We start from the raw sequence: 15,601 nt of genomic DNA on the forward strand, positions 1-15,601 counted from the left end.
CTGTTATGCACCGAATTACGCATAAATTATGTACAATTATTTTTAAAACTTTATATAATAAGACCCCAGCATTTTTATTTAGATTACTTATCCCTTATTCTGCAAAGAGAACCTTGAGATCTAGCGAACAAAATCTTTTATCTATTCCTTCTCTAAAAATTATCAATACAAGGAGACAATTTATCTTCTCTTGTACGGCACCGCAAACATGGAACGCCCTCCCTATGTTTTTACGGGAGGAGAAAGAGTTTGTAAAATTTAAAAACAAATTAAAAACTTTCCTTTTTAGAGATGCATTTGCAAGTTAATCTTTTATTTTATTGCTTTGCTTATTTTATTCCCCTAAATGTCTTATTACCCTTTTGTATTTCCCTTTGATGTCTCCTCTTTACTTTACAAATTGTATTTCATCCCTCCTTACCTTTTGTTAAACAATGTTAATTTTTAGTATAATAAGTTTATTTATTAATTGTATGGACTGTTTTGTTACCTAAGCTATGTAGCTTTTTAAATGTTCACCGCTTAGAAACTTTGTCTAAAGCGGTTAATCAAGCCATCTAATAAACTTGAAACTTGAAACTTGATTTATGTTACTTTCTCTGCAGCAGAAACGGCAGCTGCGCTGAGGTGCAGGAAGGTCCCAAGATGATTCATCTGCCGGCTCTGCTCCGGAAGAAGTAAGTTACGTTAGAGGGGGTGGACCCGGCAGACGCAGTCATTGCGGGACTTTGCCACAACTCCCTGCGTCTGCCGGGTCCACCCCCTCTGACGTAACTTACTTCTTCCGTAGCAGAGCCAGCAGACGAGTCATTGTGGGACCTTCCAGCATGCGGCTGCTGAGTCCACTCTAGAGCAAGTACATCGGAGTGGGGTGGACTGGCAGCCGGCAGCTACAGTCATCGTGGGACCTTGCTGCATGAAGGGAGAGAAAGGAGCAGGATTGCTGGAATGGAAGAGTGGTGGAGGGAAAGAAAGGGGACAGGGTGATATGGAAGGGTGGTGCTGATAGAATTGATGTACAGAGAAAGGGGAGAGACATAAGGGGGAAGGATATTGTAGGGAAAGAAAGGGGGCAGATGCTGATTGAAGAGAGGTGGACGATGAGAGAAAGGGCAGACATTGGATGGTAGTGGGGAGCCTATGCTGGATGGAAGTGCAGATGGGAGAGATAAGGGAGCAAATGCAGGAAGGAAATGGGAGAGAAAGAGGGGAGCAGACGCTGGATGGAAGTGGACAGAGAGAGGAGAAGGTACTAGATGGAAGGGTTGGAGAAAGAGGATACATGATGGAAGGAGGGGATAAATAAAAGGAGGGCACATGATGGGGAGGAAAGGATTGAGTTAGGGAAACACTGGAGGGGTGAGGGAAAGAGGTGGCAAGCTTTAGGTAGACAGTAAAAAAGGATATTGATGAGAGGGTAGTAAGAACGTAATCTAGACAGATGCAGAAAATAAATTGAAAAGGAAAATGAGGGTAAAAAGGGAAAGGGATTGCAGAAGAGAGGTGTGGGAGAGGGAAGGAGAGGAGAGTGATGCCAGACCAATGGGGGTGAAAGGAGAGATGGAAGGGGGAGGCATACAGTTTCTGGAAGGGGCATAGAAGGGGAAGAGAGACGGCAGACAGTGGATGGAAGGAAGAGAGTTACAAGAAGATGAGGAAAGCAGAAACCACAGAAGACAAAGGTAGAAAAAATGTTCTATTTATTTATTGCTTTAGGAGACATGTGTCACTGTTTCTGTGGTGCACTGTATGCAGAGTCCAGCTTCTTACTGGTTCAATTTAACCTTTGTCTATGTATTTCTATTTTATTCCCCCTTTTACCAAATTATGGAGCGTTTTTTAGCACCAGCCGTGGTGGTAGCGGCTCTGATGCTCAGAATTCTATAAGCATCAGAGCTGTTACCACCGTGACTAAAATCCACACTACAGTTTTGTAAAAGAGGGAGGGGTTAGTTTGTGATTACATATTCCATACTAGGCGAAGGTGTTTCTTTGTTCTGTGTATTCGAAAGACATGGTTTTTTTTGTTAAGATTGACTGCAGGATTGATCTGTACTAGTCTGGCTTGTTTAGTTTTACAATGGGTGTATTGATGTTGTACTGCTCACTGCAGTATATAAGATGCTGCCTTTTCCTAGGTACTCATGTGTGACATGTGGCTTGTTACTAAAAATCATGTTTTTCATACAAATGTGGGGAGGGGGTGTCAAAAAAATGATGGGCCCCGGGAGTCACATATGCTAGGTACGCCACTGCCTCTGCCTCCTCCATGCCCCCTGCAGGCTCTAGGATCTCCTAGCCCCTATCTCCCACTGCCTCACTTCCTTGTGCTGGAGGAGTGTTGACACCCTTATCCCCTTGCTCTGGCTGGGACTGTGGCTGTGCTGCCTGTTGGCCGTGAGTTGTCATCTGCATAGGGAAAGTAGAGGAGATGTAGTTGCTGCCTGCCCATCCTGGCACAGTTCAGCAGCATTCCTAGAGCTTGTTGAGTAACCACTGCTTCAAGGCCTTAATGCCAGCACTCCAGGCTATCGGTTCACAGATCCAAACTGCTGCATTCAACCAGTTTGGATCTGTGAACCAATAGCCTGGAGTGCTGGCGTTAAGGCCCTGAAGCAGTGGTTACTGGCTACGAAACGATTGTCGGCTTGGCCTGTTTTTGTGATCAGTGTTTTTTTACATCACAAACTATTCTTGGCTACTTTTATGCTCCCACCTGCCAATATTTAACTTTTGCAAAAAAATTTTGCCTATGATGTCTGGGCGGATGAGTGTGGGTGCACCTTTCCGTTAGTTTGAGGCTTTTCTTTCACTTAAGTATTAAGCTAGTTTCTGTGGCTTTTGTGGTGCTTTTGTATTGGAGTGATATTTTGCGCTTTTGTATTAAATAAACAAAACACTGTATATAAATGCCAGTGTCTAAACAATATATTTACCAACATCCTCTGCTTAGTACTATTAATCAAAGTTTTTACCTAATAATATAGTCAAAGAGTAAATCTCCCCCTCCCAAGGTGAAGGTAGTTATTTTGGAAAACATGTGATTAGTGACCTAACAATTTATGGTGGAATCAAAATTGATTCATGAATTATTTATGATTTGACTACACATGCATAAAGTTCAAAGAGCTAGCCTATTATAGAGAACTTCTAGAAAAAGCTCTCCAAATATTCAAAATTACAATATTTCAAAATACTTACGGGTAATTCACTCAGCTAGTTGCAAGAGGGTAGGAAAAGCCTCAGCAATTGTACAGGAGTCATATAGAAAAATCAAACCATCCTTCAAGGTTCCCTCTCCTAGTCATTGGCATAAAATCTTTCCCTCTGGTGTTTATTTACTAGTTTGTATTTCTATATTGAACTTATTTTCAGTTTCTATTTTGATCATATTGAGTGCTCCAGTCCATTATTGTTTACTTCAACCTATTCATCAAAATTGTTCACATCAAACACTGAAAATTGCAATTGTGAGCATATAATCTTATAACACAACTTTCAAAATGATTTGCTGCATTCAAAACATCACAATTGTTCCCGCTTTCATTATAGCTTGCCCCAGCAACTCTCCTTTTATACAGTAAAAATCATTTCTTCCTTTCAAACAGTTAAAATGCTTCAGACGCTGTTAGCGTTTCGTGGTCTTAAGTGCTGCTGCGTCAGGGAAATCACTTCTTCAAACCACTGCACATCTTAAAACAATAAATCCAAATTTCAATCCTTCAAGCAAGCTCCTTCTCAGCAATATTTATGAAAAAGCACTTTGAGTGCTTAGTTGCTTTAGTTGAGTGAATTAAGTATTTTGAAATATTGTAATTTTGAATATTTGGAGAGCTTTTTCTAGAAGTTTTCTAAAGTAGGCTAGTTCTTTTGAGCTTTTTGCATGTAGTTTGATTTAAACTACGAGGGGCATTTCATAAATAATGCACACTATTTTTTTTTTTAATTTACATGTTTTATTATTATTTTTTTTTTTTTAAGTATTTCTTTACAGTCCTTCAATATAGTCTCCCTGCTTTGAAATGACCGAGTACCAACGTCCAGGAAGCTTCATTATTCCATCCAAGACACCATTTTTGTTCAGTTGCCAAATGGATCAGGTAATGACAGAAGAAAGCTCTTCCAGAGATGCAAAATGATGTCCACACATAGGTTGTTTCAACTTTGGAAAAAGGTCAAAGTCTGGTGGACTCATGTCTGGACTGTAGGAAGCATGAGATAACACCTCCCAGCCGTATTCACATAGTTTCTCAGTGACAACATTCCCTATGTGCGGGCAAGCATTGTTGTGAAGAATGAGTGGCCCAACCAAGAGCAACTGAGGTCGTGTTTTGTGCATTTTTATGTGCATTTTTGCAAAAAATCACAATACACTGCTGTGACACTTCTTCCACATGGAACTTTGTCTGTGACAATGATGCCTTCATGATCATAAGCAAAAATCATCATTTGTTTGACTTTTAATTGAGCTCGTTGAAATTTTTTTGGTCATGGGGAAGATGGAGCTCTCCACTCGTTGGACTATGATTTCAGCTCCAGCTCAAAGTCTTTCACCCACATTTCATCAATAGTAACAATGCAATTCAAGAATGTCTGACCTTCAACATCAAATCTTTGTTTCAGCATGGTTGCATTGTCCAAGCGTCTCTGCTGCTATTCAGCAGTCAAGAAGTGGGGGATCCATCTTGTAGAAATTTTTATCTTTTTAAAATCATTTGTCAGAATTCGGTATACTGATGTCGGTAGAATCCCTGTGGTTTCAGAAAGTTCCTCGCATGTCGCATGACGATCTTGCTCAAGAGCATCAGCAATGAGTTTCACACATCGTTCATCGGTTGTTGATTTCGGTCTTCCTGGTCTTGCATCATCATCTATGCTCACATAACCACTCCGAACATGAGTTGCCAGCCAAAAAATTGTACTACGGTCCACTGTTAACTCACCACAAACTTCACGCAATGCACTGTGGATTTCTGTCAGGTTTTTGCCACGTAGAGTTTAAATCTTAATGTACGACCTCGGATCGTTAACAGACACAGTACCTGAGACACCTGCAGCCTCCATTTCCCACACTTGTCACAGCCACACTACCATGTTTCCCCGAAAATAAGACACTGTCTTATACTAAGTTTGGGCTCAAAAAAGGCACTAGGTCTTATTTTCAGGGTAGGTCTCATTTTTTTTCATGTACAATGATCATCTCTCCCTTCCTCTCCTCCACCCCAATTCTTCCTGTTTCCTTTCTCTCCCCCCCCCCCCCACATGTGCAGCATCTTTCCTCCCCTCTCACCCATCCCCTTGTGCAGTATCTTTCTATCCCTCCCATCCCCCCCGGGCAGCAGAACCCTTGCAACTTCTATCCCTCTCCTTGTACAGCAGAACCCTTGTAGCTTCCATCCCTCCCATCCGTTGTGCAGCAGAACCCTTGAAGCTTCCATCCCTCCCTTCTTTCTATCCCCCCCCCCCCCCACAGCATCTTTCTATTATCCTTCATCAGATCTCCTACTCTCCACCTGATCTTTCTCAGGAAACAACTATGTATGCCTACATGCTCCTCTTTTGGGCTTCCTGTGTTGGGCTAGACTGCCTATCATTCTACCAAGAAGGCATGAAATCCATCCCCCCCACCTGCTGACCCTTTCATCTCTCCCTCCCATCTGAACCACAACTGCAAGACCAAAATACCTGGTAACAAATGGCAGCATTGGCAGCACAGGCTGCTTCACGGCCTTCTCATGCCTGGGTGTTCTTTTTGGATCAGCTAGCCCAGGGGTAGGCAATTCCGGTCTTCGAGAGCCGGAGCCAGGTCAGGTTTTCATGATATCCACAATGAATATGTACAAGATGGATTTGTATGCACTGCCTCCTTGATATGCAAATCTATCTCATGCATATTTATTGTGGATATCCTGAAAACCTGACCTGGGTCCGTCTCTTGAGGACTGGAATTACCCACCCCTGGGCTAGCCCAATCGATGTTCCTGCTTGAGTTTAGTGAATCACGTCCTTCCTACTTTTCATGCTGTTTCCCCTCATTTGCAAGCACGGATCGGAGGTTGATCGGCCACAAGGTTAGTGAATCGGGTCGGAGGAAAATCAGGTTGCAAAGTGGTCAGGACAAGATCGGTGTCCTTAGTGACTCTAGCCCTTCATATCAAGACATCAGTAAATTAACTTATTGTACTTTTAAGAAGATAAGGGCTCAACTTTCAAAGAGTAGTAATTACATTCTAAGCTTAGGCTCAGAGGGTAAAACCCTAACCTCTTACTGGGCACACTAGAGGGTCCATTTCAGTCACTCTGCCCACATCTACTATATTATGTTATTATTTTACTATGGAGTTTCTAGTATTAACAGTGCAACTTACTAAAAACCAAACAATCCAGCTTTAGATATACAAAGGCACTCTTAATAGCTCTTCTCTACAGCAACAACCATATACTACAAAGAAACTTAATATCAAATTTAGCACAATGTGACATGGTTTTTAAGAAGGGAAGGGGTATATAGGTAAAATATAGATAAATATGTGTGTAGGTGCAGTATATGTTCATATTGTGACCAACCAGGCTCTGCGCCCGCTTTGGTCCCCTTCAATACCAAAAGAAGATCAGTGCAGGGGTCAGAAAGGCACACCAAAAAACCAAGATTACATTCCCTAACTGATTTGGCTGCCTATCCTGATAGAGCCATTCCTGAGCATGAACCTTGGCAGGGTGACAGGAGTGATAGCTTGAAATTATGCCCAATCAGAAAGCAGCTATATGTAGACCTTTACCCAGAAAGCAGAAACAATGCCCTGTATTTAGGAAATTCAGCAATATGCAGAATGAGCATAGGGGGAGCCCAAGAGAGCCGGGTCCCAGGCCAGGTACAGGTAGGTTTGGGCGGGGCTCGCATACTGATAAGCGGGGAACTTTCATTCCACAAAAGGAGGCAGAGGAAGAAGACTTCCTGGGGAGTGAACCCAGCTTCTGACATGGTAATGATCAGGAAATGGTAGAGACTGAAGAAGCTCTTCAGTCCTCTGAGGTGGAAGCTCTAAACCTGGAAAAGCCCATGGAATTTACAGACTAGCTTACTGCAGGAGGGGAAGAAATGGAAGCTATGGAAGTGATTTGAAATGGGACAGCTTACTGTTTTGCCTTGACCAGGATTCTACCTAAAAGCCTTAAGTGAGACTGAATTCTGGGAAGTACGCTGGACTGTTGTTTGTCACCTGACAGGGTCCCTCACCTTGCAGTCCATGGCCCCCTGTGGTGACAATATGTATAGTCAACAGCTATCTGGATGGTATGACTGGATTGTTCAATATGTAAACTTTGTAAAGACTAGTAGAAATATTTCTGGCTGTTTAAATCATTTGTCCAGGGCTTGCTGGGCACTTAAATTGGCAGTGCCCCTGAAAAACCCAAGTTAGCTGCTAAGCTAGAATCAGCAATTTTGTGGACGTTCCCAGGGCAGAGTTGGCTTTTAACCATTTAAATGCTGATATTCAGCATTTAAGCAGCTAGAATACCAACATAAATAGAACCACATAAAATACAGTCCTATCTTTATGCAGTTCATCATAGCTGCTTAAGTGCTGAATATCACATTTAACCAGCTATGTGTTTGCTGCCAGTATATACCTGGAAATTCAATGATGGAGCTCAGACATGACCCAGTATTGAATTTCCAGGGATAAAGCCAACGGTGGTCAGCAAAATGCTGAGCACTGCCAACTGAATATCTACCCCATAAATTTTTCAGATCAAACTTGTTGAGATGTTATGCTTACTGGGAAGGGAACTGTTTGGAGGCCTCGGGTGGGGGTGGGTAGGTGATCTTTATTTTAATAGATGCAGCTGCTTTGCGTGTGTTGTGTGCTCACTGGCCTTCCGCTAAACCATCTCTCTCCTCTTCAATCTGTCCAGAACTTGGCTTCACGCCTCATATTCTGCCAGTGCCATTATGCACACACTACCCCTCTCCTCAAGTCACTTGATTGGTTCCCTATCCATTTCCCATACAATTTAAACTCCTCTTATTGACCTTCAAGTGTATGCAATTTGCAGCTCCTCAGTTTCTCTCTCTGATATCTCCCTTTACTCCCCCCAGGTATTCTGGTCATCTGGTAAGTCTCTCTTATCTGTACCCTTCTCCTCTATGGCCAACTCCAGACTCCATCCCTTCTACTTTGCTGCACCATATATCTGACTGTATGTCAAGCTCCGACTCTGGCAATATTCAAGTCCATGCTCATATAGCCCTCTTCTTGGAAGCTGCTTTCAATTCCTAACTCCAATCCACTTTCTAAGCACTGTCTTATCATTCCCTCTGTAATTCCCCACCTGAGCACTGTCATAACTAGATTGTAAGCTCTTTTGAGCAGGAACTGTCTATTCCATGTTTGATGTACAATGCTGTGAAGTAGAACTGTAGAAATTATATGTAGTAGTAGAAGTAGTAATCTAAAATAGTCTCTTATTTAGAATACAAATATCAGGGTTACACATGCACTACACCTGTAACACGGTCATATACTCAGCATATTTATATTACTGCCCCACTGGCAAAAGCGGACCTTATTAAATCTCTCACACATTGATATTTCTCCTCTCCCAGAAAAGTCTTGTATATGAAAAATGTCTGTAAATTAGATTTGACAGGAAAGAATTAAACACTGCAGATACTCAGATGTTGAGCTCACTTTAGTTGGCACAATCTCCTCTTCTGTCACAACCTCCTCTCTGTTTTTGAAATCTAAGTGAGATTATGAATGCGTGGGAAGGTTTTGCTGCATTAGAATACGGAATACCACATACCACATATTTCTGATAACACTGACGTTTTATATGATGAAATGCATCAAAGGAGTAATTTAAACTTTCTGTGATTTAAATTAACAGCTCCCTTTGTCACAAGAGACACAGTAAGGAATGGTTCAAAAGCACTAGTTTTTAGCAATGTCATAGCTTCCTCCAATTTCAGCAGGAGGTACTAGAGGGAATCATACAGTAGCACTGTTTCTAGTGGTGTTTCAAGCTCTTTCCCAGCAGTAGGACTTCAAGAATGTTAAAAATGTCTATTATATCTCCCTTCATTTATGTTTCCCTGTCACTCTCTGTCCCCCTCCCCCCCAAAAAAAAAGTAACAAATGTAGTAGAAGGCAATGAAGACCTGAAAATAAAACCCAAAGAATACACTCTGAAGTCTATAAACAAAGAATATAAAAGTCAGAAGGTACTTTTTATTTTCATTTATTCTCTTTTTAAATGCCAATTTTATGATCTGTTCATGAAAAGAGGCATACAAATTTCCAAAATGATTTACCAGCACAAACAGATGTTAAGAAAAAAAAAAAAATCACATTGCAGAGCAATAAAAATATATTACCAAATTGTGCTTGCATTTGGTTCTTGTCATTCTCTAAGGGGCCCTTTTAATAAAGCTTAGTGGGCGCTAAACAGATACAGTAGACTCTGTTAACCAGCACCCAGGGGGATTGGTAGATGCTGGATAAATGCAGTTTCTGGTTGTTTGAGTTACTATTAAAAATAGGCCTACCTATTGAATATACTCGAATATAAACTGAGACTTTTGGCTCCAAAAATGGGGATCTCGGTTTATATGCAAGATCTCTTTGAAGACCACTGTCCTGCCACTCCAAGCTCCCCTTCTGAGCCCACTGGCACTTACCCTCCAACCCCCCAACTCCCCCCCCCAAAGCCACCGGTGCTGCTCTCCTCCAATGTAAACCTATTCTCACCTCCCAAGGCCACTGACGCTGCTCTCCTCCCTTCGCACCCAAGATGATTGGCACTGCTGCTCACCTCCTCCCCCCACTGACTGGCACTGTGTTTGCCATACGCATGAGGGTGCTGAAAGAGCCTGATATCAATGTTCTACGCTGGGCCGCTGCGAGGCCTTGAACATCTGCATGTGCTCAAGGCCTTCCAGCTCCCACTCTCTCATGAGATTCTCTGTGCCGCAATCCATCCCCCTTCTGACACAACTTCCTATTTCTGCCTGGGCAAATAGCGGCAGAAGGAAAGCTGTGAGGCAGCACCGGCAGCTTGTGAAAATGGCTGCCGCTCCGAGGCTCCTACAAAAAAGAAGATTGAAAGACCAGGAAGATAAGGGGAAGGGAGGGAGAGGGATAGAAGGGGAAGAAATACCCAGACTGCTCTTTTAACCTCCTTATACACCTCCCAGAGAGCTCCACTCCTCAGATAAGCTGCTCTTAGCTGTACCCTTCTTCTCCACTGCCAATTCCAAACTTTGTTCCTTTCATCTAGCTTCCTCTTATGCCTGGAACAAATTACCCAAGTTTGTCCGCCAAGTCCCTTCCCTTATTTAAAAGCAGACTATAAACCCACCTTTTTGATATAGCCTTTAATCCATAACTTTACTCCCCACTGCTTACAAATCTAGCCAGCAGATTAACCATTCCCCTTAACTGTATCCATGACATCTTGTTTATCTGTCTTGTCTGTTTAGACCAATGGTTCTCAACCCTGTCCTGGGGACCCCCCAGCCAGTCGAGTTTTCAAGATATCCCTAATGAATATGCATGAGAGAGATTTGCATAAAATGGAAGTGACAGGTATGCTAATCTCTCTCATGCATATTCATTAGGGATATCTTGAAAACCCGACTGGCTGGGGGGGTCCCCAGGACAGGGTTGAGAACCATTGGTTTAGAGTAGGGACTGTTTTCTTTGTGACTCTGTACAACACTGCATACCTCTGGTAGTGCTGTAGAAACAATGAATAGTAGTAGTAGTAGGGTGGGGGTGGGGGTGGGGGCGGGGAGGGATGAGACAGGGGGAAATGCAGACCGGGGGGGGAGGATGGAAGGAGAGAGACATGCCAGACCATAGGAGGGGGGAAGGAGCAATACAGAGATGTCAAACCATGGGAGGGGGAGAGAGAGAGGGGAGATGGTGCACAAGGATGGAGGGGAAGGGGAGATAAAAGAAATGCTACTTATGGATGGATAAGAATAGGGGAGGAAAAAGAGGGAGTACACATAGATAGATGGGAAGGGAAGACATGGAAAAGTAGATAGATTTTGAGAAGCAGAAAAATGGAAGAAAGTTGAATGTTAAAAATTAATGCTAAAGATGGATGTAGAACAAACCACAAAAAAACCTCTCTCATCAATACTGGGCAAGTTTCTCAAATAATATCTTCATATAACATTTAAAGGCTTTTAAATATTTAAATGTGCTCATAAGCTCTTCAGCAAGGCACCACAGCAGCGGTACAATGTCGCTGGAGAGGTACTTGAATTTTAATCATAACACATTGCATGGAGCAAGGATTCTTGCTTCTACTGGAGTGGCAAATGTAATGGCTCTACAAAAGTTGTTTAACAGGAGACCACTTATCTGAAAAGGTCAGTTCACAGCTCCAACACAATCTGTGTTTCGCTACGCTACATCAGGAAGCCGGAAGGATAAGCTTTTTATATTGATTTTATTTGCAGTGTGCAGTGCCTGAGTCTTTTGGTCTACACACTTGATATTGAAAAAAAGACGCCCTGGGGAGCGGCCGTTCTGTTTTCAACATCAAGGAAATAATGAGATTTGTTTTGCCAAATCACACATTATATGAGCTGGCCATATCTTTGTTTCATGGGAGCATTTGGCTGTTAACATTCATGGGAGCCTCTTAAGAGACCACAGATTATTTGAGGTACCATAGATAGGTGACCTGCATGGTAAATTTAGTTGCAGTAAAATTGCAAATTTTAGTGCAGCTGAATAACTTCCTTTTAAATGTGTATTAATATTTTGATGTGTATGAAGATCACATGTTACAAAACAGGGATCTAGGTCAGATGCTCTAAGTTTTGAAAATTGATCCCTTTGTGACACAGAGAAGAAGCCCCTATTCTGATCCATCACTGGGCGAATGACGTTACATCTGAAAGCGAAAAGTCAAGGAAGTATCTGCCAAGTTCCGGTGGTAGTATTCATCAAAGATCTCATTCTGTGCTATAGTAAAGTGCTCTTTCCAGTTCCCCACTTGGCCTGTGATATAAGGAGTGAAGAGACAAGAGGCTGGTTTTAGAAGCATGGAGCCTAGTAAAATCATCTTCAAGGTGCTGATAGAAGATAACAGAAGAAAGAGACCATAAAATACACTACCTAAATATGTGTAGTTTTGCATTTGGGGTATTTGAAATTGTGTACCCATTTGTATCTTAATGCTTATTTCACTTTAAGGAACCGTGTGCATTCACAAAGAAAGTTTTACAAGAGAAATACCGAGTTTTGTTCTGTCACCAGGAAGACATTGAAATGCTGGGTACTTTCTGAGCCAGAGTCTCCTTCAGCTCCACAGCAAGCACTGTGTTCACTTTACACATTTAGCCATCCTTATACATTTTTATGCAAATCATATAGGAACATAATAAATGACCGCAGATAAAGACCTGAATGGTCCATCCAGTCTGCCCAACCTTACTCTCTCTTTAAATTACTGATTTAATTAAATTTTTCCTTTTTCTTAGCTATTTCTGGGCCGAAACGCAAAGTTCTGCCCAGTACGGTGCTTAGGTTCCATTTACTGAAGTCTCCGTCAAAGCTCTCTCCAGCCCATCTAAACCATCCCAGCTGTCAAAGCCCTCCTCTGCCCATTCTCAACCAAATGGCCATATACGGACACAGACTGTGCAAATCTGCCCATTACTGGCCTTTGTTCTTCAATATATACCATTATTTTCTAATTCGAGATCCTTTGTGTTCATCTCATGCTTTTTTTTTTTTTTTTACTCTGTCACTGTTTTCCTCTCCATCACCTCCTTCAGGAGCGCATTCCAGGTATCAACAACTCTCTCCGTAAAAAAGAATTTCCTTACATTACTCTTGAGTCTACCACCCCTCAACCTCAAATTATGTCCTCTGGTTTTTACCATTTTCCTTTTTCTGGAAAAGATTTTTTTCTACGTCAATACCTTTCAATATAGAGTATTCATGGAACATTCCCAGACCTATCAATAAACTCCCTTCAAAAATGGGTCAGAGCTTCTCTGACCTGCTTAAATTGCTCTGATTATTGGGCCCCAGGGATTCTTTCAGGAGGTGGGGGAGGGGGAGAGAAGGGGTGTCAGATTGAGGGGAAGTTTGTCAAGACAACAGGTTGGTGAAATGAAGGGGGGGTTTAAAAACTGTCATTCTTCCTGTAAACAATGAGCTGCAGAATACTGCCGCAATTTTAAAATAGTAGTATTTTGCCGTGGTATTTTTGTAGTGGTAGAGTTTGGGCTGTACTGTAAGGTTTCTGTATGGGCTCCAAAAAGAGCTGTATTTGATTTAAATAGGGGAGGTTTGATGTTAGATATTCAGGGGCCCAGGACAGAAACTGAGGAGGGGGCCCCACTTACAGATTATGTTTCCTTCAGCTTGAAGCAGGCATGGGGCCTAGATCATTTGCCCTTTTTACCAACCCTCTAATGTTAGTAGGATAAGCTTTTTATATTGATTTTATTTGCAGTGTGCAGTGCCTGAGTCTTTTGGTCTACACACTTGATGTTGAAAAAAGACGCCCTGGGGAACAGCCGTTCTGTTTTCAACATCAAGGAAATAATGAGAATAAGGGAACTCATAGGCTCATCTAAAGCAGTAAAAAACCAGAAAGACTATTGGGTAAACTGGACAGCAGACTGATCTTTATCTGCAGTCATTTACTATGCTACTAGGTATTTTAAGCACTTAAATACAGCCAAGAAAAATCCTCGCCTCAACCTCTAGCTAAGAACAATAGATAAGACTGATAGTATGAAAACTCTAAAGCCCTAAATCAATTTGTGTGTTTAATATTACTCACGAAGAAGATTGTAGGAGCAAGAGCACCTTACACTTTTTATAATTACTGTATTTAACTTCAGAATTCAGGCCTCAAAGCCAATCAATTGTATTAAAGGAGTAGATAACAACAACAGCATCACCACCAAATCAAGCTAGAAAAAGGCTCTATCTCAGCTCCAAAGCAACATATTTTACCTGGAAATATTAGAGATCTCATTTCACTTACAAATAGGCAGGAGCCAATACTTTATTCTGTCTTTTCCTTACCTTTCCTCATGAATGGAGATACCTTATTATCAAAGAGAAAAGTAGGGATGGTGCTATAATTGGCCATTGGATTCTTCTTCATGACCTCAAATGATGTGTAGTGAACAATTCTATCCAAGATATCTTTACTGAGATCCTTTCCTAGGAACTGGGACAACTTACAGATTTCTCGTTTGGGATTCTGAGAATGAAAAAAAAGAAGTTGATTGGTTACCAGAACTGTAAACTCTTTGTAGAAGGAACATTCTTTTTAAACTTGACCTTCATAAATTTCTGCATTTCATTCATTGTAATCCCTACTAATTTACACCCTCCCTTTTTTTCCAAAAGCATGGAAGAGGTTTTCTATCGTCAATTGCATTGGTTGATGGTCGAGGCACAGATTAAGTTTAAGTTTGGATGTATTTGTTTCAAGGTACTGTCAGGCCTCAACCAAGAATATCTCATGGAATCTTTTATCATTACCAATTCCAGACATTCTAGGAAATCTCATATGTTATTCTCTTTTCCCTCTGCTAAGGGTTGTAAATTAAAAAATTTCAATCGGCTTTATGGGCTAAGGATCTGAATTGCTTACTTACATCCTCTAATTCTTACTAACAGTTTTGACATGCTTTAAAATGCATCTTTTTATTGAATCTTTTGGAAATTAGATATCTTGTCGCCATATTCATCTGTATTCTCTATCTTTTGTGAATCGCATAGAACTTAGCGGTATTTGCGGTACAGAAGTAAGTTTTATGTTATGTTAGTGCCAGACGGCGCAATGAATGTTCTGAGCTGCTCTGCTGGTCACAGAGTTCCTATGATCGTTGGAGCAGTGAAGAGTATTCAGCACACCAGCTGGTGCTAAAAACCTATTATGCACTTTTGTAAAAGGGGGAGTTAATAGCAGAAACCATGAGGAACCTTATTGTTCAACTTGAACACTGCCTTGAGTGAATCTATTCATAAAGGCAATTAATAAATCTCAATAGCTAGTTTTAAGAAAGGTTTGGACAATTTCCTGGAGGAAAAGTCCGTAGTATTTTATTGAGAAAGACATAGGGGAAGTCACTGCTTGCCTTGGGTCGGTAGCATGGAATGTTGCTACACCTTGAGTTTTGACCAGGTACTAGGGACTTGGATTGGCCACGTGAGAACGGGCTACTGGGCTTGATGGATCATTTGTCTGACCCAGTAAGGCTATTCTTATGTTCTTCATATGAAACTTGAAGGGATCTCAGAAACCAGGAAAAGTAGATTATAAGTGACTTGGAGAAACACTCTATAATCAAAGGGTACCTTTTACAAAGTAGTGCTACAGATTAGCGATGCACGAATGCAAAGAAGCTCATTCAGTTCCTATGAATTTCTTCGCAGTCATTGCATATTAATTGGTAGCGCCACTTTGTAAAAGGAGCCCAAAGAAAATTACTGGTTAAAGGAAGCTCACAAATCTAAATTATAGAAATGCAAGGCTGGAGGCCATCTAAAAAAATAAGAGAAAGATAGGATTAGAAGGGACTTCAAGAAAATCTTTTGAACCAGAAACA

General features: G+C 41.5%; 1 protein-coding gene across 1 annotated transcript in view; it reads right to left on the bottom strand.

Moving 5' to 3' along the window:
- Positions 1-11,480: 11,480 nt before the first annotated feature.
- Positions 11,481-15,601, bottom strand: part of LOC117361046 (sulfotransferase family cytosolic 1B member 1-like) — a 53,194-nt gene continuing 49,073 nt past the window's right edge. Inside the window, exons 7-8 of the mRNA XM_033945843.1 lie at positions 14,067-14,247; positions 11,481-12,020 (exon numbers count right to left, since the gene is read on the bottom strand). Of these exons, the coding sequence (XP_033801734.1) occupies positions 11,908-12,020; positions 14,067-14,247 (294 nt within the window). The 3' untranslated portion in view covers positions 11,481-11,907. The remainder of the gene's footprint in view (positions 12,021-14,066; positions 14,248-15,601) is intronic.

The sequence above is a fragment of the Geotrypetes seraphini genome, chromosome 5 (genome assembly GCF_902459505.1).
Source record: "Geotrypetes seraphini chromosome 5, aGeoSer1.1, whole genome shotgun sequence".
Taxonomy (NCBI): Eukaryota; Metazoa; Chordata; class Amphibia; order Gymnophiona; family Dermophiidae; genus Geotrypetes; species Geotrypetes seraphini.